Source organism: Haplochromis burtoni, unplaced genomic scaffold (assembly GCF_018398535.1).
Source record: "Haplochromis burtoni strain Fernald_Lab_line unplaced genomic scaffold, NCSU_Asbu1 Contig_353, whole genome shotgun sequence".
Taxonomy (NCBI): Eukaryota; Metazoa; Chordata; class Actinopteri; order Cichliformes; family Cichlidae; genus Haplochromis; species Haplochromis burtoni.
This window is the reverse complement of record NW_024582714.1, coordinates 494,508-522,493: the sequence shown is the minus strand read 5'-3', so window position 1 is coordinate 522,493 and position 27,986 is coordinate 494,508. Positions and strand designations below refer to the sequence as shown.

Below are 27,986 nucleotides of genomic sequence, written 5' to 3'. Positions count from 1 at the left end.
GGACGGGGCGGTCGTTGTGTTGGGAGGAGTCAGTCCCACATACCTGGCAACATCCACCGTCGCTTTGTTAACGCTTCATTGAGCCAAGATGGCAGATTTCGAAGAGCTCAGCGATGAAGAGAAGGTATTGCTATATTAATAATCCTCACAATAACAACGGTTTAGCTCTAACCTTTGTCGTGAACAATTGCAGACCTCGGAGGGATCTTTAAAGTCGCGTATGAATTTACCGATAGGGCTATGGTAGGTGTTTGTTGGGTGCTAGCTAAACCTAGGCAGGGCTGTATTTGACAGCTCGGAGCTGAAGCTGTTATGTTCTTATACATAGAGTAGCTTAACTAAATTACTCGTTTTAAATAGCAGCCATATTCAGCGTACTGCTAACGTCGATTGCTGATTTTGCTCTTAACTTTGCAGTGGTTGACAACTGTTAAATCGAAGGAAGTCCAGCTACTTCCTGCATTTACACCAAGGATAATGACAGAGCATCGATAGCAAAACACCACCCACACCCTATTCGCTTTCACGTTTAGCTTCCTCAACCGGTTTTGATATCGTCGGACGTTAAAGCTTGACCCACACAAATGAGTTTGTGGGTATTTTATGCACTGAAGAGCTGGTTTAGAAACGCATAAGGAGGGTAGGTCTTCTGCCTCCCTGCAGTGTTACTGAGCATTGCAGTGACTGGTGTTGCTGTCTGTATCATGCTGCAACATGTTGTAAAATAGCGCATTGCATTCCTGAAGCTGGTATCTGGCCAGGAACTTAACTATTTAAGTATTGTTTCAAAATAAGATTAATAGGTTGGTGTGATATCTACACTAAAATAATACATTTTAACTTGTCTGAAGAGTCTGCGTAAATAGTGTGTTCATTTGCGTTTGAATTACACGATGGAGAAGCTGAGTCTGAGCCTGAGAGTGTGCTGTATGCTCTTAATGCCACAATGCCTGCACCACTCTTAAACTGGGTTATTCATTGTAATGTCCCTCTGCCCTTTCAGCAGGACAGCCCAATTGTAGGTCAGTGCCAGCTGCAGCCCGAAGGCTTTAATAATCCTGTCTGCCTGACAGATAGCATCACTGGCAAAATCATACTACAATGTGATAGTGACGTCATAGGTTTAGTAAAGGGATACAGTGAAGGTGGCAAATTTGTCATTTTAAAAAAGGGAACTTGTAACCTCTATAGAGAACAACTTAACTTCAGATTTTCAATGAGCTGCCTGGTATAAATGTACAACTTGCGGTCCTCATTGAGTATTACTTTATGAGAGCATAGTATCTGCCTCAGTCACTTCGTTCTAGGGCTTTGACACCACATGCTTGCACATACATACTGGGTGACTGCTAAGAAAAGCCCTTGGGTGACATGTACTGCCATCTAAGGAGTGGCAGAAATAGAGCTAACCAGCCTCTGGCCAAGAAAGTTTGCCCAGTACTCTCTGCTTCACTCTAGTGGTTATTTTGCAGGTTTTAATCTGTTCATATAAATCACCTACTATATCTGTATCTTTATAAAAATGGATACTGTAGCAAGACTAAATAACACCAAAGTTTCTTAGAGATCAAGTGCAGATTCCCATTGATGATGTGGTACTCATCAACACATCTTATTTATTTCCAGGTCCGTATCGCAGCTAATTTTGTGATGCATGCTCCTCCAGGAGAGTTCAATGAAGTTTTCAACGGTAAACCCCGGTTACACCTTGCGTACTAACTGCAACCCATGTGCAAAGAAAAATGTGTTTATGGTTGTCTTCCACTACTTGTTGTTCTCAGATGTGCGACTCCTGCTCAACAATGATAATCTCCTCAGAGAGGGTGCAGCTCAGTAAGTTTCCTTCTTTAGCTTCTTTCTTTTCCTCTTCCTTTTTCTTTTTTAAAGGGAACCAATTATTACTCTACTTTCCTCCATTATTTGGAACATGGTCAATGTTCCAAATAATGAGATGACATGCTTATGCAGTCCAAAGCTTAATCAGGCTTCAGACTGTAGTAACTGCTGCATTTCAGACATTGTTTGCTACACGTGGTTCTCCATGATGTCATTAAGATCTGCTATTCTTTACATTGTCAAAAAGGGCCAAGTATCAGATCACGTAGCACTACTCTAGAGTCTAAGAATAACAACAATGTTATAGATATGGATGCAGCTTATGGTTATGTTTTCTTTTGTTATAGTGCCTTTGCCCAGTACAACATGGATCAGTTCACCCGTGCCAAAATTGATGGATATGAAGATCCGGCAAGTTTTGGCCTTTTCTTTTTTTTTTTTTTTTTTTTTTTTTTTTTTTTTTAAGCGTTCAAATAAGTTACTATTATTATTGAATCTACAATTTAATTTATCTTAGGATGCTTGAATGAACTCCCATGGTAACAGCAGGTTTCTCTGTCTGGTCCCCTGCAGGTTCTGATAACAGAGCATGGAGACCTGGGTAATGGCCGTTTCTTTGACCCCCACAACAAGATCTCCTTCAAGTTTGACCACCTGAGGAAGGAGGCCAGCGATCCTCAGCCCCATCAGGGCGAGGCAGCCCTCAGCTCATGGAGAGATGCTTGTGACTCTGCTATTAGAGCATATGTCAAGGAGCACTATCCCAGTGGAGTCTCCACCGTAAGATCGCTCCCTCTCTCATTGCACTATGGCTGTCATGTTGAGTTTAAGCATAATAAGTCACCCACTCCTGGTTATTTGTTTCAGGTTTATGGGAAAACAATTGATGGCCAGAAGACCATTATCGCTTGTATCGAGGGCCATCAATATGAGCCTAAAAACTTCTGGTAAGTTGAGAACGGATAATGATCTCTTTCTAAATGTCCTTATCAGATTTTCCCAAAGAATTATGTTGATGTAGTGTATTCGTAATGATGCATTTAGGATCGTCTTTCAAGCATAGCCTTCTGCGTTTTCCTTGCCCAGGAACGGTCGCTGCCGATCTGAGTGGAAGTTCAGTGTCTCACAGCCTACAGCACAGGTTGCCGGAGTCTTGAAAATACAGGTATGTTAAGTTTTTATTTGCTGGAATTTAAGAATATTCTTGATATTAGTTTTGTCTCAATGTTGTATTTCCTCTCCTTACCACAGGTACATTATTATGAGGATGGAAATGTACAGCTGGTCAGCCATAAAGATGTACAGAAATCACTGACTGTGTCTGTAAGTGTTGCTCTATGTCTGTGGGCTAAAGTTTAAGAACATGTTGATTTTATTTGGATCTGTTTAACTCATGTACGTTTATTTTTGGCAGAACGAGAGCCAGACTGCAAAGGAGTTAGTAAAAATTATTGAAGATGCAGAAAATGAGTACCAGGTATGTGGGAATTGCCTAAATTTGAGAGAAAAATAATAATAAAGCCACAGAAGAGCTGTGGTAAGTTGTATAAAATGTACTTCCTACTGGCTAAGATCCTCGACAAGCTGTACAAAGAACAATAGGTGATCTTTAAAAGGGGAAGACTGATTGCAACACACATTTTTTATTTATTTCCTAGTTGGTAAGTGAAGCTACTAATGGCATTATTTTTGTAAGCACTCTTGGCTGACAAATGACCATTGCAAGATTTTTATATATTTACACCATAGTGTTATAAAATAAGTGACAAAAGGTGTCCCGTTAAATAGTTGGAAATCAGAATCATTAATTAAATAATTACATCTATTTTCAGGTGTTGAGTGAACATTGTAAAATAAAATAAAATAAAATGCATGTTTATTATTAACTGGAACTGACAGCTATTTCCAAGGACTGTATCAGGATATATATATAACGTCACTGTTTAGGCAACTGTTTGCCATCTTTTAAAAAAAAAAGCTTCAAAGGGCACCAGCAGCGCAAACAAACTGTAATTAGTGGAGGTGACGTCTAGCAGACAGCAACGGGCTGTGGCTGTAGCTGTCTCTGTCAGCACACCTGTTAGCCAAAGCATTCAAGCTCTGTAACTTTAAACGTTAACTGTGTTTAATTTATTGACTGAGATATAGAAAGAAGTTCACCCACAGCACAGTTGCTATGACATGCGAGAATCTCTGTAGAGACCAGAACCTTTTCTAACTATAAACATGCTTTTCAATTCAGGTTTATACATCAGAATCAGAATACTTTATTAATCCCGAGGGAAATTAGGGTTACAGCAGGCAGCACGCTAATGGCGCATGCGCACTTACAAAGGAACCTTCTGACCAACTTTACACAAACATCACATTGGGGAGACATGTCAGAAAGGTAGGCTGATAGGAAAGAACAGCGAAAATACACTACATGAGGTAAGAGGAGGAGAAAAAAAACTCCACTCAGACTGAGCTCCTAGTGGGAGAACAGTTTGATAACAGAAAAAACACCTCAGCACAAAAGCACATGACTATCAATACACCATAGAAACACAAGACAAGCAACAGGGGCGGGTAAAGGGTAAGAGAGAGCCGGTGTAGACAGCGTATCCGGTCCTGCAGCATATCTGCGCTGGTCCAGTTGACTGCCATCTTCCCCGGTAGGGCACAAGCATCGAAGGCGTTGGAAAGGGAGGGGGGATGAGTGAAATGGTAAATGGCCTGTATTTATATAGCGCTTTACTAGTCCTTAAGGACCCCAAAGCGCTTTACATATCCAGTCATCCACCCATTCACGCACACATTCACACACTGGTGATGGCAAGCTACATTGTAGCCACAGCCACCCTGGGGCGCACTGACAGAGGCGAGTGAGTGCTTATCAGTGTAAGTGTATGTGTGTGTGTGTCCATAGTTTAGCTGAGACAGTGTCCTTCGGCCTATCAGGCTAAGTAAACAGTCCTCCAGCCAATCCAGGTGTCCTTGCATGGGACGGGAAGAATAGCCGTAACACAGTCGTTATCAGGGAGTGATTGTTCGGCTCCAGCCTTGGGCCTGCAGCTGGCGCCATTATGGGGGTCCGCAATCTCGATGTTGATTTGTAAATTTCCATGCGAGCAGCCCAGGAGAATTTTCAGGCTGCCCTAACACTCCGACACTGGCCTCTCGATCTCCCGTTGGAGAGTCGCGAGCCTCCCCATGATGGTATCAAACTTCTGTTCCATGGTGTTGTCATTCTTTTGATTCTGAGACCTCACAGCTGCAGTGATCCGTTCCGCGATGTCTTCCAACTGTCGCTCAAGGTTCCCATTTTGAGCAGGCCTCTCTCTGATGTGGTGATTTATACTGCAAGGCAAAACTCACAATCGGATAATCCCCTAGGAGCAAAGCGCTTTGCAGCAGTGGCAAGGAAAAACTCCTTTTTCACAGGAGGATACTTCTGGCAGAACCAGGCAGGCAGCCATCTGCCGTGATTATAGGGAGACGGGGCAGAACACACATGCACACTTTTTAATGCTGCTAATTTTAACATTTCAGGTGGCCATCAGTGAGAACTATCAGACCATGTCAGACACCACATTCAAAGCCTTACGTCGCCAACTCCCAGTCACCCGGACCAAGATTGACTGGAACAAGATCCTGAGCTACAAGATTGGCAAGGAGATGCAGAATGCTTAGAGGAGAGGGTCCGCTGGGGTTACAACAAACTGATTGGGAAACTGGTAGCTGCGCAAACATGTGTGATGCAACCTAATGTACTGTATGTCCTTCCAGAGAATTAGTTTTTGTTCAGCACTAAGAGGGAATGCCTTTATTTTAAAATGACATTGAGTGGTCTAACTGTTGCTCATTTGTAAACTTTTTTTAAACTAATAATGCCTTTAGTGACACTGTGAAAGTTTGGCTGGTCTCTGCCATTCAAATTCTCACAAATACGATGTACACAGAGTGGCTCTGGTCCCTCAGTGTTTCAAACAGACACATGGCCTCCAGAAAGCTCCTTGATTTTCATGTAGCAACTTACACTTTCTATATAGCTAGAGTCCTCTAAGAGCTTCCTTACCTCTATAGTTTTCTTTTTCTTTTTTTAAACAGAGGGAAACTATTATATGCAGTTTGAAATGTTACCCAACTGGAGAATATAGCATTCCTTTGGTTGTAGCCAGCAGGAATACTAAAGTACATCTTTTCTTGTCCCATTCCTAGACACGGTCTTTTACCTGTCAAAGTTTAGCTCTTCTATTTCTCTCAGGTACTGAGAGATGACTTGAGTGATATTACTTTCCCCTGGCATGATAAAGTATTGGTGTCCTTTTGCCAGCTGTTTGCCTTTAGCTCCTGCTATATTTTTTTATACAAACTGTAAGTACATTTATTATTCATGAAATAAAAAAATTGCACAAAACATTTTAAGCACTTGTCATATATTTGTTTTTGTTTTTTTTGTTTTTTTTAATCAGTGAAATTATTTGCTTTCAGAGTTCATGGTGGGGCATCTGGATCCTATCACAGCTGTCACATGATGTGAGGCAGGGTATACAGGGCTAACACATGGAGACAAATGACCATTCACACTCACATCCACGCATATGGTTAAATAATTTAACCATATGTGTGGATTTAACTTAAATTAGAATTACCTGTTAACCTAACCCCATGCTTATCTTTGGATTATAGAAGAAGCAGCAGTACCTGGAGAGAATTAACACAGGCACAGAAAGACCCCAAACTGGTTTTAAACACAGCCTTCTTGCTGTGAGACAATAGTGTTAATCACCACACCACCGTGCCTCCTCTATCACATATCATTTTTGATATTTCTAATTTAAATCTTGGACTCGGTAAACATTCTCTTATACCTGTGTGTGCTGCAGGGATTTCTAAAATGCTGGCTACAGACCAGCTGGCTAATTAGATCAAGTTTTTCTCTGCTTTCATCAAAGTATACAAATACAGATGTGTTATATACACTGATATGAAATAGATCATTATTTTTCTTTTTTTTTTTACATGCACAGTGAACTTTGGCATACAGACAACATCTATTGTGAATAGTTTATGAAGATTATGTATCTTAAAAAGAAAAAAAAAAGCTGAAATAAGCGGTCTAAACAAACAGCCAATAGTTACTGTAGTGCCCCTATTAGATTTGTGCACTCATATTGATCGTAGAATGGGTTTATTAGGATTAAAGTATGAGTGTGTTTATGTTTACTTGGTTTAGTCAGATCGTATTTGCCTGTAATTGTGACATAAATTAAGACTAGACCATACCATACCATCGATGGTATGTTTGATGGTACAGAGTGACTTGCTGCCAGGCACGTGCAGAGGGGGGGCTAGAGGGGCTTGAGCACCCGCCCCTTTCCTGATGGGTGCCCAAAGTGCCCTTTTGATAAGGCAACTTTTTAAAAAAAATTATTATTATTTTTTATGTGTGTGTGCGCGTGCGGAGTCCTGTCGGTGCCCCTCAACAATAATATTTAACTATTAATCACAGTTTTGCTAAATAAAAGGATCTGGCTTGCATCAGTCACATGATCACATTTAACCAATGATCGCCCTTGACGGCAGAACGCGCTGGTTACGAGCCGGGAACGAGCTCACAAAGAGCACGTGCATTTTTAGCGGTCCGGAGCTGTAGGAGAAACACAAGTTAACTCAGAGACACAGACTGATGCGACAAAACCAGTAAGTAGGTGTACAGCGTACACTGTAGTGTATAGCACCCAGGAGTATTAGCTTATTACGTATACGTTGGTAAGCTGTCTTGTTGCAACTGACGAACTGAAACAAACGAGCGTGCTGTGTGTGCAACAGCGCGACAAACATTACCTGTCCTTTTATTAACTGCACATGTAGTGCTGGTCATAGCTGCTGGCTACCTGTGTAAGGCTGTCATGGGTCTGTAGCTCTGTCACCGTTTTAGGGGACATATTTAGTTTTAAAGTAAGTTTCCGGGCTTTTCCTGCCTTTCTGGAGGGATTATATTTCACTAAAAAACGATCTAATATGCATGTCCACATAATTATGCATTATTATAATTATAATATATTAAAAACACACGCTGTATTTTAAAGAACATACATTAAGAAGCAGATTATATTAGATTTATATTTTAAATAAGACAAAATTTGGATTTTACAGCAGTAAAATTATTGTATCTCTACAGTTTAAAAATGTAATAAGCTTTGCCCCTGCACAGAGTGGATAGTGAAACAAATGGAATCATCATAAATACATTATTTCATATTTATTACTTCCCCCTCCTCATTGCTTTATTATTGTAGCTCTAGTAATAAATATGTAAGGATTCTGGATCAGCACCATGATGCCCATAGTATATACAGTATTCTGAAGAAGGTCTAAAATGTCACTGTGTGTGCGTGCATGTGTGTGTTTTATGTATATAGATTTTTTTAAATTATTACTCATGATATAACATTGTCCAGACATGGCTGGTAAGGACATGAGGAGGAAACAGTAGGAGCTGTGTGAGGCTACTAAAGGCAGTGCTATAACATTTTTCTGTCATCATTTTATTATAGATTAAGTGCAAGAGTTGTTAGGTGTGGATAATTAGATTATAGTTTATTGCAATAGCAAGTTGTGCCTTGTTCTCAGATAGACAGCAAGTGGAGAGTGATATATGAAATGATGGGATGGAAGGAAGAAGAGAAGCAAAGAGTGATTCACAGGCAGAGCCTAAATTATTTCTCACAGTTTTTGTTGCCTTATGGTTCCAAGCGCTGTCACCAATCTTTGCATTTTGTTATTATCTCATGACACTTGTTTAATCAGCTACCATCTCTCCTATGGACTTTTTAATGTCTACAGTCTCAGATCAACACAGCCCTGCCCTTCCCATATTAGATTCTTGATGAATGTGTGTTGTTGTTATTCAGCCTGGTTCAATGTGCCCCTTTTTAACTTTGAGCACCCGCCCCTTTAAACCTCTCTGCACGGCCCTGCTTGCTGCTATTGTTTCTTTTCATAAACGAAATATTCTCGACCCTTTGTGTAAAACGCGCACTTGTAACAGTTAAATAGTTTATCATTTGCTGTATTTTTCTCGCTGTTTTTTTTAAATTATTATTATTTTTTTACCAAACAGTGCCAGTTGAGTGTGAGAAAATGCAGACGATACAAATGCCTTTTCAAATGTTTAAGCTTTTTGTCTTTAGCCGCGTCACCTCATTATTTTTTGTCGAAATAAGGAAAAATAGTACAGCACGGACATTTACTATTATGCAATAAAAAGATCTGATCAAAGATGAGCTTTCAAGCAGTGGTGTGGTGGCCGTGTGTAGATGCAAAACTATTGAAAATAGTGGATGTAACAAAGTTAGCCAATCGAAAAAAACGATGAATTTTTTTTCCCCACCTCCCAGCTGTAATCCTTATTATGAACGTAACTTATCCTAAAAGAAAGATATTTATCTATTTAAATTTTGCTGTTTGAAATCGACGGAAACACGTCGTATCACGGGACAAACGCCACACGTAGGTTATATAATCCAGCCCAGGGACTGCCAAGCAATTACAGCTCTGAGGCAGCTCTCGCAAGCTACTTGTCATTCAGACCATAAATAAAAATGATAATTTATGCACTTTATTTTAATATTTAGAAACCGAACACTCCCCCTTAAATCATTTTATTTTCGAGCCACGGGATGAAGGATTTTGTTCTGTGCGGGAGTATTTTCATTCCACTTGCGTAGCGCATTTACAGATGATCCCTGACTGGGACGGTTGGCGAGCGTTGACAAAAACCGGGCTTTGCGCTAAATGCGCACAGTAGTAGATTTTATGCATTAGTTAGTAAACATTTTAAACCAGAGTATGAACAAGAAATCGTTGCTAAACTTCCAAACACCGATAATTTGTGCATAGATTGCGCAAAAAATACACAGCACGTGGAAATTTCTTCCCTGTTGAGGCACATTTGCACCCAGCAGTCACATTAATACTCGAGGAAACAGAAGCGTTCTTTTCCAGCAGATGAACTTCCTCACTTTCTGTCAGTCGGCAGTCAGTGACAGCGGCCTGTAAAAGCACCTCGACATGCCGTCGCTTAAAGACTCGCTTGAATCCGGACTGGACTTCATTGAATTTCTGGGAGACAGAGTATCCGGCATCAGCAAAAAGGAACTTAAAGACATCTACAACTCCGAATTCAGGGGCAGGTAGGCTGCATTTAAACACCGTGTGGCCCACGCACCCGGTCTGCTTTGTGTCCAACAGCCTGTTTCTCCTGTGTTCGCAGAGAAGGAATAAAAGATCCCAACTTTTACAAAGTTCTCCTTGCGCTTGTGAAATTCAACAAAGCCCAGATAAGGCAGGGACAAGTCTACATTAATGCCAGACCTCAGGTAACATATATAGTCAGTGAGTACAAGTTTCCCTGTGCCATATATTAGTCAGTGCTATGATGGGATGAGTTTGGGTATGTTTTGTTCCCATTCCTGGAAAATGGAGAATCAGAACAGGGAACTGTGCTGTTATTTTTGTAGTTTCGCGTGTACTGTGACCAATGGAGGAGGCCCCGGGCTGCTCAGCCACAGGATCTGGGCTCTGGCCCTCAGACGCTAGCTGGGACACCTGCTGGCTCCTCCACCCCTGTGGCACCTGTGCTGACCCCAAAGAAAAAACTTGCATCAGAAATCCTTCGCAAGTTGAAGGTGAACAGGTAAAATGCATTTTGAGTTAGTATTACATGTTTCTCTATCCCATCGTCGCTGTAAAGGTTTTTTCTAATTCTCAGACCCGCCCTCATAAATGTGAATTTGCTTTTTCATGTAGGAGCATGATATAACAACAATAAAGCAGGGTGTTGCCGCACAAAAGACTACGTGAGATTAAAACAAGAGAGGAGCAGGGCCTGTTCGTTTAGTTGGTTTATATGAGTATCAAGATACCCAAACGAAAAGTAGAACAAAATAAACATTGTTTTTTTTTCTGTTCTCTGGGGTGTCTAATATATGAAAGGGATGTAAAAATATTTACTGCAAAAGTGGTGAAATTCACAGATATTGTGATATCCTCCATATATTTAAAAAAGAAAACACAAAATAATGCCAAGCTGAACAACTTGTGACATACTTTTTATTAATGCAAATTAGCTTGAAGACATGAATATTGTGGCTTGTTGGGAAGCATCCAGTTACTGTAGTTCTGATCATGAACACAGATTAGTTTTGCAGGACAAAAATATAGACATATTAAAAACACAAAAGTAGCTGACATAAAACAAGTACATGGTAAAGTCAAATATAATTTGCTGTTAGATGATGTCCAAGAGCAATATCCCATTAAAAGCGTGACTTGGCAGTAATGAGATGGGAAATGTCAAGACATCTGTAAAGATTGTGGCTCATGGGGATGGGTCAGTTTACACTTTGTGTTGTAATGGCTTGAAGTTATCAAATTACCCTCAGCCAGTCGGACTCTGCTTTCATATTATTATAGCTTATATAATGGAAATATATAGCTTTGCAAAAGATGTTTTGATAATATTTTATTGAATAGAATGCCTTTATTGTCATTGTACGTGCACATCGAAATTATGAGTGTTCCATGCCAACTGTGCAGGAATAAAATATCATTAGTAAGACAGCACCCCTTTCACACCTGTGCATTTTATCGTTTTTAATATAAAACAGTGACTATAGCCGATTAAAATACTGGATTTAGTGCAGTCAGACCTTTACAACAAACCATATGTGGGGTTTCTGCGACAATCACAGCAAAAACTATTACCAAATATATTAACCACATCGTTATGCGTATCTATCATTCGGTTTTTAACTATGGGATATCACAATATCTGTAAATTTAACCACTTTTTATGGAAGAATCTCTTTCATTATTATTATAGACTTTATAGAATATGAAAAATGTTGATGTACTTTGATTTATCTTCAGTAGGGGTATCTCAGTATTTTAGAGCCATTTCCACTGTGCCAAGTTAGTGCAAAGAAAATCTCCCCTGTGCCATTACATATAAACAACCAGCCTGAACTGTTGATAAAAGATGGGATAGATCTCTGCTTTCATGCTGTTTTTGCCAAATTCTGAGCCTAGTGTCTGAATGTCACAACAGAAGTGGAGATTCCTCAATTCAGGCAATGTTTTTCAAATCGTCTGTTCAGTTTCAGTATTAAGTGATCGTTTGAGTTGCTTTTACGTTCCTCTATCAGCGGACGCACTTTTCTCCTCTCCCTTATCTTTTCTGCCTTATGTCCTTGTCTAGTCTCGTGTCTTTTTTGTATTACTTTCCCTGGAACACTCTCTCACAGTCTGTGTCTAAAACCTAAAAGAGAATTATGGATTTGATCAACTGGTCTCTGAATGCTATTGACACCCTTTAACGAGAAGTCTGGGCTCGGGAGAACCCGAGTGCCCTGGAGGGACTTTCCCTGCCGGATACACGATGGACGGGTGGCAGAGGATCGTGTGCCTGGCGGGACTGTCGATCGAGGACGCTGAAGATATCTACCTATTCGGAACCATGATAACAGGGTTCTTGCTGATCGGAGCTGGCTTGGCCCTGGCTTATCGGAGAATTAAGAGAGCGGAACCGGCTGTTCAAACCCCCACAAGGCTGCCCGCTGGGATTGGAACGACAGGTGCGACTTCTCAGAAAGGGCTCACTGAAGGCAGCATGGTTAAGAGCTTGGAGGCGCTTACGACTGCAGTGAATGCTCAGAATAACACCTTTGAGCGTATGTATGTTGGATTACATCAGGAAAGAATCAACTCAGAACAACATCTCTGGGCGGAGCTGGATTACACCTCGGATCAGTTGGCTGCGGTCGTGAGGTCTCAGAATCTGCTATGTGAGCAAAAAGAGTGACAAGACCACAGAATCGACGGCTAATAACATCACGGAGAAGCTCGCAGCTATTAACGGGAGACTGAGAGACCAGTGTCGGAGTGTTAAAAAACAGCTTGAAATTCTCAATTACCATCATAACCCGGCTACCCCTTCGGCGCCAGCTCAAGGCTGGAGCCGAACAACAACTCCCTGATAACGACTGTGTTGAGTCTGTTCCTTCCTCATTCCCTACAAGGCCACCTGGGTTGGCTGGAAGACCTACAGCGGCCCCCCCCGGCCCCTTTGGTGATTGACTGTTACTAGCCTGAGCAGGGCGAAGGACACTGTCTCCGACTGACTGAACTAGGACGAACGTCACACAATATTGCAATCGACATATACTGTTTCTGAATAAGCACTCACTGCTAGCATCACTCTCTCCTCTCCCCGGAATCTCCAAATCGCCACCATCCATACCGCTTACCCTCCCCATAGATGTGGGACCATTCGGGATCAGCTGGAGGCGCAGACTCGAAGATTACTGTAGCCGTGTCCCAGATCAATGCATTAGTACACTACTGGAACTACTTTCCCCGATGTTCTTTGTCTGTGGTTTATTGTGTTTTGGATGTATTTGTAATATCTGTGCATTCCAATGTATTATTACCTTTTTGTGAGTTGCACAATTTCAAGTGTTTGTTTTTTTCTTCCTCTGCCTACCTGGCCTGACCTGGTCTCCCCAATGTGCATGTTTGTATTGTAAATGTTTACCCGGTACCGGATCAAGGTCTTCATCTACGGTTGTGGGAATCTGACAAATATAGGCTATTGCTCTTCATCATCTCATCTACATCTTTTATTAGTCTGGCACATCTACCAAGTGACCATTTGGCTATCAGTGAGGGGCATTTTTGCCTTAGAGAGACTCGAAGCTACTGATATTTGATCTTTTCATAGACCATTATTCTGCCAATATCCCAGAATTAAAGTTTGATTGAGCAGTGGTAGAAAATAATCGCCGAGTAGGAATTCAAGCATATTTCTAAACTCTATACCGTGTCCGGCATTCCTAGTAGTCCACTGAAAGCACCTCTTTGTCTGACTGTCTGAATCTTTGATGCTCGTTTGAAAACCTGATAGCGGATGAGAATCTTGACCGTAGTCTACATGCCAAAAGTGTAAGTTGAGATATCATATCATGAATTGGTTCATTTAAGAGTTTTAAATGTATCATCTATATTGCATCAGCATGAATTAGAATACACGCTCCAACAAAAATATAAATCGCAACACCCTGTTGTTGACTGCTCCCATCTCCCCATGGGATGGACGTAGAGAACCCCTAATTCAGTTCCAGATAACTTAAAAATCCCATGCACCTCCCATAACAGTTGGTCACAATCACCAAATGTGTGGTATGGGATCTGCATATTGATGAATAATCCATCTCCACCTCACAGGTGTGCCACATCAGGATGCTGATCTGACATCATGAGTAGTGCACAGGTGTACCTCAGACTGCCCACAACAAAAGGCCACCCTGGAATGTGCAGTTTTTTGCGCTATTGGGGGTCTGGGGACCCAGAACCGGTCAGTATCTGGTGTGACCACCATTTGCCTCATGCAGTGCAACACATCGTCGCATGGAGTCTATCAGATTGTCAATTGTGGCCTGTGGAATGTTGGTCCACTCCACTTCAATGGCTGTGCGAGGTTGTTGGATATTCGTGGGAACTGGTACACGCTGTCGTATACGCCGGTCAAGCACATCCCGAACATGCTCAATGGGTGACATGTCCGGTGAGTATGCTGGCCATGCAAGAACTGGGACATTCTCAGCTGCCATCTGCCCTGAACAATGTGAACCATGATTCATCCGTGAAGCGCACACCTCTCCAACGTGCCAGACGCCATCGAATGTGAGCATTTGCCCACACAAGTCTGTTACGGCGACGAGCTGGAGTCAGGTCAAGACCCCGATGAGGACGACGGGCATGCAGTTGAGCGTCCCTGAGACGGTTTCTGACAGTTTGTGCAGAAATTGTTTGGTTGTGCAAACCAATTGTTCCAGCAGCTGTCTGGGTGGCTGGTCTCAGACGATCTTGGAGGTGAACCTGCTGGATGTGGAGGTCCTGGGCTGGTGTGGTTACACGAGGTCTGCGGTTGTGAGGCCGGTTGGATGTGCTGCCATATTCTCTGAAACGCCTGTGGAGACGGCTTATGGTTGAGAAATGAACATTCAATGCACGGGCGACAGATCTGGTTGACATTCCTGCTGTCAGCATGCCAATTGCACGCTCCCTCATTGCTTGTGGCATCTGTGGCATTTTGCTGTGAGACAAAACTGCACATTCCAGGGTGGCCTTTTGTTGTGGGCAGTCTGAGGTACACCTGTGCACTACTCATGATGTCAGATCAGCATCCTGATGTGGCACACCTGTGAGGTGGGATGGATTATCTCAATATGGCAGATGTGCCCACTACCACACATTTGGACTGATTTGTGACCACTGTTTGGGAGGGATGGTTATATTGTGTATCTGGAATGAATTTTAGGTCTCTACGTCCATCCCATGGGGAATGGGAGCAAAAACAAAAGTGTTGCGTTTATATTTTTGTTAAGTGTATAAGCTGATGATCGCTACCTTTTAGGATAACTTGGTGTCACGAATCAGCTTAAAGTTCAGAAGAATAACCTTGAATTAAAGTAAGATGCTTGCTAACACTAATCAGCTGCCTTGGTTCATACAGGAAAAGGGAAAAAAACCAAAAACAAAACAAGAAACTACAAGCAGAGTGGGCGGGGCCTTAACAAAAGAAATGATGTTGCACAGTTTGTCCATTAGAGAGCACTAACAAGTTAATTTTTCAACATCTGTTTCAGAATGGTTCTTGTCATAAAAGCAAATAAGAGGCCATGTTAAGACTCGAGGTGGGTTTGCCTGTCAGTGATGTGCAAGCGCACATTATTGATAAGGGTGTAATGTGCTTGTGTTTATGTCACAATTCTTCATTTTTAAGTGACCAAGAGTGGTTTAACAAGCACTTCAGATACAGATACACAAGTTAAAACAAAGTAACTTTATCATGACATTTAGAAACTTGCAGATTTTGTATTTGATTGGTAACCTGTGGAGTGAGGCTAGTGCAGGGGAGAGCTGCTTTCTCTTCTTGGTATGACTGAGGAGTCTCTCTGCTTCACTTTAAACCACCTGCAGATGAGACAAAGACTGACTCAAAGAAAACAAGACATGAGCTAAAAAAAAACCCTTCATGATATTCCTGAGAACTGGCTTTATCAGGACATACAAGTCCTTTGACTTGTATGTCATGTTTTATGACATACAAGTCAAAGGAAAAAGATAGAAGATGATGATGAGATGAGAAGCGATAAACTGGTTCCAACTGTGGTAATTTTCCAGAACTGTAAAACCTGTCTGTGAGTTACACTTTTGTTGTTTCGTGATCCTTTTTTAACTTCCCTGCATAAATAGAGTCCTGTGCAACGTTTTAACTGCACAGCAGTTTTAATCTGAGTCAGTGGTGAAGTATTCCTGTGTAAACTGAATCGTTGCCAGTTTGGGTGTCAGTGATTTACTGATATCACTCAGTCACAAAGATCATATAGTCCATGATATGAATCCACTATGCGGTTAAAAAGGCTTCTTTTCAAGAGCATCTGAGGTTTTTTTTTTATTACCTTCTACCTGTTTAATAGCAGACAGTCATGGGATAAGTGGGGTTGATGAAACGTTATATTTTATTTACCAGGTACACTGGTTTTTCAGTGATTCGGCACCATCTTGTCTTGTCGTTGTTAAAATTGCAGCCTGATCTTGCTTCACCTGCAGGAAAGAGCATACGGCTGATAAGGGCGGCATCGAGATCACATCAGACCCCGTGGAGAGCGGTGGGAAGGTTCAGTTCGCTGTGGATCGCCTGCGGGAGCCGTTCGTTGTCAGGTTCCACATTGTCAATAAAGGCACTGACAACGTCCACTTGACGTACTACACTGCGCTGCACAGGATCCGCTGTTTCACTCTAGAGGATAAGAGGAGAGTGACCAGAGCATCTCCGCTGTTCCTCTGTCCTGGTGAGACACTGAGGACTTCTCTGCCTTTAGAAATGAGAGAAATAAACTAGCTAATGTTCACAAATTCTTCCTTTTTTTTTTTTCTATCGTCTTTTTTTCCCTCCAGGAGAGAGCTATGAAGTTGAGGTTAAGTACATTCTGAACCACTATGGATATTTCCCTGCCACAATGTATTTCGAGTTCTGCCCAGATTTGCCTGGATCGGTGCCCTTCTGCATTGTCAGGGAGATAGAAGCTGCAGCCCGGACTCCACTGGCTGTGGAGCTAGGGCCTGTGGCTCCTTATAAACCATTTCGGGTGGCTGCTTACAAGCCTGTTGACACCATTATAGTAGATGGAGTACCACCTGACAGGTAATGAATTTCAAAACTGATTGTAAAAATTACTTTGAGGCATTTTTGCTTACTTGGACTTTAGATCAACAAGTTGTCCCTGAGGGTTTGTGTCTTCTGAAACTGATCACAGCCATATGGTGTTTTGTTTTCTTCTTCTGCAGTTCTGTTGTGCCTTTGAAGATGGCAGTGAAATTAGGAGACTACAAGTATCATAATGACCTGAAGGATTTGGCTAGACGAAGGATGGAAGACTCCGAGTACCTCTCTCAAACTGCCAAACAGAAACTTGCATCAGTGAAGTGAGCAAATCACCCAATTCATTACAACCAGCTATGCGTTTTCTGTGATGAGTATTTTATAGAACTAACCCAATGTTAAATGCACCGTTTACCTCTGCATTGACATCCAGGGGTCTCCTCAGTTGTCCCTTAAAGATGAAGAACTACTCGCATCGGTTTCATCTCCTGCTGCACCTTGAAGAGATACAGATGGAGGTTGACATCCGAAAGTATGATCTCCTCAATCAAACCATGACTCAAGACCAAGGCAACAGAAAACTCCTGAAACTCAGAGTAAAGAGATTTTAATTAGAACACCGTCTGCTACGCTCTGTGTTTGCAGTGGCTCTATTTTTGCTGGAGCAGCTGGCATCTCTGAAGCATTGAATTCACTTGTAAATTGTGCTTCTTGGCAGTTAACTTCAGAATGCATTTTATTTGTTTGGGACCTTGTATTCTTAATGAAGGAGCTAGATGACCTTCCTCCCGTTTTACTTGTACAGATGATTATACGATCTAGTTCTCATACACAGATTTGTTTATTTAGCTTGTCATATCTACCCATTTGAATCACCTGCAGACTTGTAGTTTTTTTTAAAAACATATCAATGGCCCAACATCGATGTTGTCCGACAGGTTCCTGGTGTCGCTGAGAATCGGCCATCTGTGCTTCGAGGAGATTGTCTGAGAGTATCCAAATCTGAGGACACCGTCCAGCCCATTACTGTGTATACCGGATATGTTCACAGAGTAGAACTGGACAGTGTGAAGCTGGGTTTCTCAAAAAAGTATGAGCTAGAATAATGATATGTTGACTAAGAACTCACAATGAGAAACTTGTTGCTTACTTTTCAATCATTTCAGGTTGTTGCAGATCTTTATCAGCAATATGAAGTTTAATGTGGAGTTTACTCTCAACCGGTACCCTTTGAAGCTACAACACAGGGCTGTAGACCTGGCAGTAAAACATCAACTTGAGGAGGTGCTGTTTCCATCGGGTGCAGCAGTGGCTAGTGTGCCCATGCCTAAACTCAGGTCCGGTGCCTATTTGTATGCACTGCATCATCTATAAATGCAACACTTAACCACATTTAATGACAATAGTGATAATAACTTTATTTGTATACCACCTTTAAAAGTTACAAAGTGCTTCACAGTTTTGGATCAAAACACAAAAGTGAAGATAAGGGTAGATCCTCAGAAATGCTAACGCATGGTCTTTCATTAATACATACACACTCCTGTACATATATATTAGAAGGAAAAACAGACCACAAATAATGAAGTGAAATAAAGAAGAGACCAGCTGCATTAATAAGGTCTCAGTAATCTGCTATATTTGCGAGAGCTTGGCCATGTAGGGTTTTATGTTACGGATACATTGAATTGTACTGTGTCCTACTGTATATTCTGCCTGGTACTGGTGGTAGGAGAACAGTGAGCTTCTGAAAATGAGAGTGTGGGCTCAGCAGCATTTCTCTGTTGTTTTCCTGGGCATTTAGCCACTATGTTGCATTAACAGGAGGGATTACTGCTCTTTGGTTTAATGCCATAAACCAAATGGGCACAAGGTGCATAACAGGTTTTTAAACACACATTTACACACCTTTTATGCTAAGTGTAAAAAAAAATCCATTTCTACATCTCTTTCCAGGATGTTTAATCGACAGCTGGAAAACAACCCGGAGCAACATGCTGCAGTCCAGCGCATTGTGGCTGGATCATCGAAACCAGCTCCTCATCTTGTGTTTGGGCCTCCTGGAACTGGAAAGACAATCACTGTGGTTGAAGCAATCAATCAGGTATAAAGTTACATGCAGTTAAGATCTGTATGAATGAGATCTTCAGAGATTAATCAGATATCTTACTTGTGAGTTGCCAGAAAACATATTCGTTCTTCATTGGCTGTTACATTGTAACAAATTTAAAGCTGTTGGATTTTGAACAAGACATTTGATATTGTTACTTTGAGTAGAATCTTTGATATTTACTTTATTATTCCATCCATTTATTTTCTTGATTCCTGGTCCAGTTCAGGACCACTGGAGGCCTAGAGCCTATCCCAACGGTCATAGAGACACCCTGGACAGGTTGCCAGTGCAGGACTGGCAGATTATTCAGAATCAAACGAATCTTTGGCTAATCCATAGTTTAAGTTGGTGTTTTTGTTTTTGTTTTTTTTTCTCACAGGTCTAAATTGGGTAAAAGGTTGATGGGTGGTTCTTTGGCGTTTTTCTACTCTGAGCACTTAATGTGCTTTATATAACTTGCCTCATGCCTCCATTCACACATTTATGCTAAGTGCTTTTTTTGTCTAATATTCACACTTCATGAACAATCACATTCAGTATCTTGGCCTACTTTGGGTTGCAGCCAGGGATCAAACCATGAGCCTTCCAGTTAACAGGTGACCTGCTCTACCCCGCGACCCCGCGTCTATACAAGTAACTTACACAAGTAAGATTTCTCTTTGCAAGACAGATTTTGCATAGGAATCAGCATGTGTTGGCATGTTTGTAAGGTGATTCCCAGATATCTCGCTGTATATTAGAAACACACTAAGAGATTTTTCTTTTTTTTGAACCAGTTGCTTATTTGCTCTCGAGTATTATGATTATTAGTACTTTCAATTTAGAGATTTTACATTACCAACAAATGTCGCAGTTGGCACAGTTGCTTTACAGCAAGGACGGTCCTGGAGTAGGCATGTTCTGTCCATGCTTGCCTGGGTTTTCTCTGGATACTCCAGCTTCCTCCCGCAGTCCAACAACATGTGAGTTGGGTTAATTGGTGATTTTTAAATTGTCCACATGGGTGAATATGAGTATGAACAGTTGTTTATCTCTCTGTGTTGGGCCTGCAAAAGACTGGTAAACTGTACAAGGTGTAAGCTGCTTTTCGTTCTGTGACAACTAGGATGCGGTTCAGCCCCATGGTGACTCTGAACTGGATAAATGGTGGGATATTTTGGAATTGATTCACTTCAGGAAACACTAAAAAAACTGGAAACCAAACTTTAACATAAAGGGCTTGCAAAATTCAACAATGCTGTAATTTGTGATGTTATCTGTGATGTTGTAACTGTTTCTCAGAAATTTGTACTTACTATAGGACGAATACTGTGGGTGTATGTGCTTGGTGCAATGTACTTTGAATTCTGTGCACATCTGCCAGGTTAGGTGCCTTTCTGAAATAAGTGACAGCCGCAGACCGGGTCCTGCTGGGTGTGAGGCAAAGGCCTGTGGCTCCCTATAAACCATGTTATGTCTTTGCACACAAGCCTGTTATTATTAAGTAATGACTTTTATTTTGCTCGTCTTGTCAGGTCAGCAAGGCAGATCCATCAGCCCACATCCTCGCCTGTGCACCTTCTAACAGTGCATGCGACCTGCTCTGTGAGAGACTACAAGTAAACATGGATTCTCATCAGATTTACCGCGTGTACGCCAACAGCCGAGACCCAAACAGCGTTCCCAAGAGTCTGCTGGTGAGCTACATATGGACTAATTGTGTATCCATATGTATACACAGCCCATAATGTTTAAAAATTACATGTGAAATAGAGTGCCATTGCATTCTCTTGTCTCAGCAAGCCCCATAAATATGCCCGCATTTTCACTAAATTCCTCATGATCACACTGAGGAATCAATGATTGTAATCACTATGGGAAAGCTGAACAAAAGGTTACGTTCTCATATTTTTTTTGGTTCTTTCAGAAATACTGTAACTGGGACGAGAGCAACGACAGCTTTGTGCCTCCACAGAAAGGGGTTACGATGAAGTACAAAGTCGTAGTTACAACTATGGTCACAGCTGGCAGGTAAGAGCCAGTGTGTGGCATGTAAAGTGTCCATTATGATGTGTTTTTAAACACTCTTTGACATCTGGCACATTTTTCGTGTTATGAGCCATGCTGCTGTGTGTTTGTGTCTTTGTGAGGCTGGTGTCTGGAGGGATTCCAGTTGGCCATTTTTCGCATGTGTTTGTGGATGAGGGAGGCCAAGCTGTAGAGCCAGAGTGTGTCATTGCTATTGCAGGTAAACTATGAATGTCTGAACTACATGTTTTTCATCATGATGTCCTTCACCATGCACACTAAGCAAATATGTAGGACTGCCTTCATTCATTTGCACGTTAAAATTAGAAACATTCAGATCTGTGAGTGATGCTGAAAGGCTTCACTCTCAGACTGCAAAATGGGAGTTTTCCTTCCCACTGTTGCCATGTGCTTGCTCATAGGGGGCTTTGTGATTGTCACCTCAAGGTGCTTACGATATAAAGTGCCTTGTGGGGACTTTTGTTGAATTGGCGCTACATAAATAAAGTCTTTTGTGAAACCTTCAAGAATCTGAAATTCTTACATCCAACTTCCTGTTAAATATGTTTTTTTCCATTAAATCTGGTATTAATGCAGTACATGGACCTTTCATATATACACTTATCTGATTACAGAACTTTATCCACACCCAGCTGCTTTATACATGTGCCTTCTCTGAAAGCACACAGCTTTCAGTGTGACATTCATCAATACAGACAGAATATAATTAGCATTTGTAGAAATTTTGTTTTCGCCAAAGCTAGCTAAAGGCTATAAAATAAATAAATAAAATGTATGGGTTAAGACTTTTACAGCTTACAAATTCTGCATATATGTGACCTTAAGTCAGAGCAGTTGTAAATTAATTTGTTCTTACACATTACACTTCCTCAGTAAATCGGTTCTCGTGATTAAAGGTCATAACTTGCAAGTGCTGAAATTGATGCACCTTGTTACAGACTCATTTATGTTGTTTCATAGGTCTGCTCGATGCAGAGAAAGGTCAGCTGGTACTGGCAGGAGATCCTAAGCAGCTGGGACCAATCCTTCGATCTCCTTTTGCAATAGAACATGGACTCGGTAAGTCCAGTGGTCTCATTTTCTTTTCTTTCTGATCAGATGGCGTTAGTTGCATCACTGTGTATCCCTGGCAGTTTTCACTGGTAACAGTTTAGGATCAAATGAATGCTTAGTGCTGCTTCAGTTATTTGAGTTTTTCTCAGATTAACATGAATTCAAATCTGTATCATGAATGCTTTCTAGGGCTTTCTCTACTGGAGAGGCTGATGAGACATAATTCGTTATATCAGAAAAATACAGACGGGCATTTTGACACTCGCTTTGTCACCAAACTGCTGCGAAACTACAGGTGGGTCTTTCAGCTATTGCTTGTCAAAGCCATTTTTTACTTGTGCTGCTGTGTTAATCACCAATAATGCTTCATCGTTTTTTTTTTATTGTTCTTCTTTTTCCTTCCCGTTCACTCAGGTCACACAGTGCTATTCTGAAAATCCCCAATGAGTTGTTCTATGAGAATGAATTGCAGGTGTTTGCTGACCAATGGGAGCGTGAGACCTATTGCAACTGGGAATACCTTCCGAAGAAGGTGAGGCCTCAGGAACTTTTCATTTATTTTGTTTGGTTTTTGGTTTTTTCTTGTCCCCCTAAGTCATCCGCAAAGCATATGATTAGATGCAAAGGTGTATTTGTCAACTCTGATTTCATCATACATTAATTTAAAAATTAAAAAAACTGTGATGAACATGAATAAATAAAATAGTAAAGTGCATCTGAGCTTTACAGATGCAATGTTTGCTTTGAAAGTGATGAGAGAGAAGTAAGGTCAGAAGGAGTTTCACTGTGTCTGTGGATCTAGAGAAACCATGTGATAGGGTGCTAAGAGAGGAACTGTGGTACTGAATGAGGAAGTCAAGAGTGGCAGTGATGTATGTGAGGGTGGTGCGGGACGTGCGTGAGAACAGCAAAACACTAGTGAAGTGTGTGGGAGTGACAGATGAGTTTAAGGTGGAGGTGGGATTACATCAGGGATTAGCTCTGAGCCTCTGCTGTGATGTTCACGGACAACACTGTGATTTGTGAGTAGAGGAAAGGTGGAGGTATGCTAAAGTCAGTAGAAGCAAGATAGATGACATGTTTGAATGAGAGGGAGCAGAAGTAGTGAAGCTGGGTGAGATGGGTCTCGTCTATGCAAAGAACAAAAAAGTGCACAAGAGAGGTGAAGAAGGAGGCGCAGGCAGGGTGGAGTGGGTGGAGACAGAGGGCCAAGCTGGAAGTTGCTGGTACATGAGGGACCAGATTAGAAATGAGTATATCAGAGGGACAAGTTTGGTTGACTGGTTTTGGAGACGAAGTTTGCAGGGGTTTGTTTTGGAGATGTCCAGAGGAGGGATAGTGGATATATTTTGGATAAAGGATGCTGAAGATGGAAGAAAAAAGACTGGCTGAAACAAAAGTAGATATTAAAACATGAAAACAACTCATGTTGTAAAAGTACAATTTTTCTTAAAACTTCATAGACCTTATGGGAGTGCTCACGTGTACAATTCATGTGTAGTTTTAATTCACATTTTTAATTTCACTAAGGAGTCAGTCGCCAAATTGTATTTGAACCATATTTAACAAGAATAACTGACAGTGCTACCCCACTACAGGGTTTTCCAGTGATCTTCCATGGAGTGATGGGCAAAGATGAGAGAGAGGCGAACAGTCCGTCTTTCTTCAACGTGTCTGAGATTGAAGTCCTGATCGACTACCTCACCAAACTGATGGAAACGCAAGGAAAGAAGGGTCTCCCCAAACTGTCTGCAACAGACATCGGAATAATCGCCCCCTACAGAAAACAAGTGAATATGCATGGTGCACATTTGTGTTAAATGACTGAGGATAAAAGGAGGTTGTTTGGTTCATTCATAACTTCCCATGACTGCTTTTCTTTTTGCTAACAGGTTGAGAAAATCCAGAAGGCCCTGAGATTTGTCCCAGCACTGAGTCGCTGGAGTGATCTCAAAGAGCTGAAGGTTAGCAGCTCTGCTGTAAATGATCTGTGTCAGTTAATATGGTTATATGCCCCCATGCAAACCTAAGATGCTCATTTACCGTGTCTTCTAAATTGTTTTAATAAAATGTAATCAAAAGATTGATCTGCTGTTTATTTCTAATCAGAAGTGTAATTTAATTATTGAGGATGCATTTAACAGTTATAAGATTAAAGTTTTATTAGATGGTAGATGGTAAAGTGCACCCCCCCTTTATAATATCAGGTCGGCTCTGTGGAGGAGTTTCAGGGACAAGAGAGGAAGATCATTATGGTCTCCACCGTCCGTAGCAGCATCAACTATGTCAAGATGGACAGAGACTTCAATATTGGGTTCCTGTCAAATGAAAAGGTTTGTCACATCATTTAAACTTATAAGAAAGCCTGCTGCTTCTTTAATGGTTGAATAAATTACTAATATATTCTTTTTTTGTATATATGTATTCACTTGTAGAGGTTCAACGTAGCCTTGACGAGAGCCAGGTCCCTGCTTATAGTGGTGGGAAACCCTGTGATCCTCAAGAAGGACCCAACATGGGAGAAGTAAGCGAAGGCAAGATGTTTTGGGAGGCACTGAGTAAACGTAGTGATTACCGAAAGTGAAACACTCATTGTTAGCAGCTGACAAAACAACCTCAAATTGTTCACTTTGTTGCCATTTTGGAGCCTTTGGGCTGTATAAAATTTGCCCAGTTAACAAGGAGTGCACATTTCTTGAGCATTTCTCACTCACGTTTTCTTAATTTTTGCTTTTTTGTTCACAGGTTCATCAGCTACTGTGTGAAGGAGAAGGGCTACACTGGATTTGACTTCAGCGATGTGGAAGAGGAAGATGATATTGTGTCCAGACTGGCGACGCTGAAAATCAACATGGATTCTGAATGTGAGTACAGCTTTAGCCTCAGTAGGACTGCAGCAGACAGTAGACTCGACAGTTGCATGTGTCTTTTTCTCCAGACTTTAGGCTTTATTTGCTGAGGTAAATAGTTGCATGATTGAAACCTTAAAATGTAAAAGCATTTAGAACAAAACATTTTCCCAGTGAGTCTCCAAAAGTTGATTCTGTTCATCTGGACTTAGCGTTCCCAGTGAGTATTCTTCAAAAAAAAAAAAAAAAAATCTTTTGCTAAGATTTTGTCTGTCTTTGTTCTAGGTCCTGTTCCAGAGGAGAGTGCCATTCAGCAATTTGTGGACCCTGGGTGGAAAAATGAGCATTAACATTTCCTCTAAACTAGGACATAGCGTCTGCGACAGATGGATTTAAAGCCATTTGAATGCATAGCAAGTGTCAGTCTTTTATTTTATTCTCTGTCTTACTGCTTCAGCACATGATTTAAGACCATATCCTTTTATGAACCTATTTAAGTGCAATAAATGCTCCTCTGTTTCTAATCACAGTGGCAAAATGAAGCAGTGAACTTTGGCTTTTTACACTTACCTGGTCTGTTTATTTAGCCCAGTTAACATAACTATGGCTGTACAGATGCTAAAATGTCCTACAGATGGGAAAAGAATGGAAGATCATTTTAATACACTGATTCATCACCGTATGTCTTATGACTTATGTCAATTCAAAACTTTAAAAAAATAAACTGACTTTTTGATCTGCTGTATATTATATTACACCGTGGTGCCTGATCATTTCCTTTAGCAGCATCGTCCTGTTCAAGAATGGACTGAGGAGACCGGTCTGTCTATTCGCAAAAATAGTTTATTAACAATGTTCATGTTCACTTCAGCTCAAATGTTCACTACAACACTTTCTGTTTACAAAGCATTATTACAATGAGCTTTTATAGAAATCTGGATCCTTTTAATTGATTTCAAATACTTCCAGAGAGAGAAATAAAAGTTGCACAACACTGAGCTGAAGCTGTTCCCACAGAGGTGTGCGATGTTAGTGCTTCTGTATGTGCGCGCACTGTAAAGACCCATGGATTTCTCATGCATGCATCAATATAGCAAGGACATTTTTTAGCGGGACATTATCGGCATACACATGGACAGCAGTATAGTACATGCTCTTAGTGATATGTTCAACACTAGCTCCTCCGCTGCTCTATGGGAACGTTTTCAATTGTTATGATTCTACTTCCAGCTTTAAGTTATTTAACTCTCTGCCGATCTCTTATTCCCAAGTATTCCTTGCGAGAGCTTGTTAAGACACGTCAACACCATGCCACCACTATGAAATGTTTTCATCGATAAGAAGTTGTAGAGATATGAATGTTTACCCTTGCCCAAATGGTGTGCTTGTTGTCCATATTAGTCCCGAGTTAAAAGTAGCATCCGCCCTCTAAAGATTGGAGGGTGGATAGAACATTAGTAGGTTGCTTGTGTGCGTTTGTCGGCTAAAACAATCACAACACCTCGTCTGAGCTGTAGCCTCTTTGCTGGCCCGCTCGTTTAAAGCATCATTTGTGCTTCACCAGCAGAGGGTTTAAATTTGCATTACATACAGTATTACAATAACTGGTAGGTTTGGCGCTTTTGATGGAATTGTAAGAAGGTTGCATGCAACACAGATGATATTGTTTTTGCCACGTATATTAAGAAATCCACCCTTCATGCAACCAGTGGACATGTAAAGTAGATGACTGAGCAACAGTGGTGTGAAAGAGTGTGCCCCAGGACAGTCGGTGAGGGCCTTTCAAGAAAATCAAGCTATTATCATCAGGGGAAGTTCACTAGAGTATTCTGCGAGGATATGAGCAAATACAGATACTAGAGGACGATCTGGCATGTCCTAGTGAACTGAAATTTAATTACATCCTTAAATGCCGAGTATATTTCCAAAGAGTGAGCTTAAATTCCATCCTATAGGTTGTAACTGATTTTTTTTTTTAAGTAAAACATCAAAGGAAATGGTTGCATACAGATGTTTTCTCAATCAACCATATTGTAATTTTCACATGATGCAAGAACTTAAACTTCTTTTGCTCATCTGACAAGATAAAGATGTGTCCTACACAAAATGTTTTTGTTTTTTTTTTAAATGATGGCATACATCAAATAACACATTTTACCATGCATCAATCTATTTAAAGAACCAAGCCTTGGAAAACAAAACAAAACATCAGAACAGTGACTCTTGACCTTGTCAGTGAGTATCAGCTTAACATTCAGCAGCTAGTCCATCTGGTCTGGGAGAGAACAACCGAAAAAGGCACACCAGAACAGAGAAGGCACCAGGAAAAAAAACAAAAGACTCACTCACACACACTGTGGCTCTTCTCAGACATGTGAAGAATGTCGTCCAACTGGAAACATCCAGCCTAACAGGATGCGATTTCCATGACTGGGCTAACCAGCATCACAAACAAGATTCCAATAACGGGTGTAACCAGTTAACTTAGCAAAAAGAGCTGAACTCAGTCACTCATAATAAACAAACAAGGGAGGGTTCACCAGGCCGTGGCCTACATGTGATTCCACTTGTGTCATCTCCCTGTTGGTCCTAACAGCTATTGTGCATAGTTGAGTCATATTGGCTTGCGTCTCAGTTGGCCACCTCTCCCTCCCCTCCCATCTAGCTTCTAGCAACAATTACGAGGGGCGAATGTGAATAATTTTATGGAGAATGGGAAGCACACTCCTTTGTTGACACATTACATTACAGAAGCAGCTGCCTTTCTTTATCCTCGATGTGAGTGGGCTCATAATGGAGAAGGTGAAACTGATGTTTCATACCAACAAAAAAATGACACAAGCAACCATTTATTGTGCTTGACTTGACGAGCACTGAAAGCCTTTACTTATGG

At 41.2% G+C, this 27,986-nt stretch overlaps 2 protein-coding genes across 3 annotated transcripts; both read left to right on the top strand.

Annotated features, from left to right (window-relative positions):
• Positions 1 to 3: 3 nt before the first annotated feature.
• Positions 4 to 6,235, top strand: capza1a (capping actin protein of muscle Z-line subunit alpha 1a). Its single transcript, XM_005942964.3, has 10 exons — positions 4 to 124; positions 1,627 to 1,690; positions 1,782 to 1,833; positions 2,184 to 2,247; positions 2,410 to 2,616; positions 2,704 to 2,783; positions 2,923 to 3,001; positions 3,088 to 3,159; positions 3,251 to 3,313; positions 5,368 to 6,235. The coding sequence occupies exons 1-10, from the start codon at positions 89 to 91 to the stop codon at positions 5,506 to 5,508; spliced, it is 858 nt and encodes a 285-aa protein (XP_005943026.1). The 5' UTR covers positions 4 to 88; the 3' UTR covers positions 5,509 to 6,235.
• A 3,144-nt stretch (positions 6,236 to 9,379) lies between these two features.
• mov10a (Mov10 RISC complex RNA helicase a) lies at positions 9,380 to 25,848 on the top strand. 2 transcript variants are annotated; one of them, XM_005942962.3, is made up of 22 exons: positions 9,382 to 10,016; positions 10,097 to 10,202; positions 10,344 to 10,519; positions 16,498 to 16,739; positions 16,846 to 17,092; positions 17,236 to 17,373; positions 17,484 to 17,646; positions 17,989 to 18,140; positions 18,217 to 18,387; positions 19,007 to 19,154; positions 20,678 to 20,839; positions 21,070 to 21,173; positions 21,293 to 21,390; positions 22,152 to 22,250; positions 22,434 to 22,539; positions 22,659 to 22,776; positions 23,843 to 24,034; positions 24,137 to 24,208; positions 24,452 to 24,577; positions 24,680 to 24,768; positions 24,990 to 25,108; positions 25,379 to 25,848. In XM_005942962.3, exons 1-22 carry the CDS (start codon positions 9,895 to 9,897, stop codon positions 25,441 to 25,443), a joined length of 3,015 nt encoding a protein of 1,004 aa, XP_005943024.1. In that variant the 5' UTR covers positions 9,382 to 9,894; the 3' UTR covers positions 25,444 to 25,848. The 2 variants fall into 2 exon arrangements, with proteins under 2 accessions (XP_014195783.1, XP_005943024.1); XM_014340297.2 differs by lacking the exon at positions 25,379 to 25,848 and having other exon boundaries at positions 9,380 to 10,016; positions 24,680 to 24,778; positions 24,990 to 25,085.
• The last annotated feature ends 2,138 nt before the right edge of the window (positions 25,849 to 27,986 follow it).

Bases quoted from the DNA above. Each gene is read 5' to 3' on its own strand.
- capza1a (XM_005942964.3), top strand. From the start codon at position 89: ATGGCAGATTTCGAAGAGCTCAGCGATGAAGAGAAG. The intron at 2,784-2,922 runs GTAAGTTGAGAA...TTCCTTGCCCAG, and splicing joins TATGAGCCTAAAAACTTCTG to GAACGGTCGCTGCCGATCTG. The intron at 3,160-3,250 runs GTAAGTGTTGCT...TATTTTTGGCAG, and splicing joins AGAAATCACTGACTGTGTCT to AACGAGAGCCAGACTGCAAA.
- mov10a (XM_005942962.3), top strand. From the start codon at position 9,895: ATGCCGTCGCTTAAAGACTCGCTTGAATCCGGACTGGACTTCATTGAA. The intron at 19,155-20,677 runs GTATAAAGTTAC...TCGTCTTGTCAG, and splicing joins TGGTTGAAGCAATCAATCAG to GTCAGCAAGGCAGATCCATC. The intron at 24,578-24,679 runs GTTTGTCACATC...ATTCACTTGTAG, and splicing joins GGTTCCTGTCAAATGAAAAG to AGGTTCAACGTAGCCTTGAC.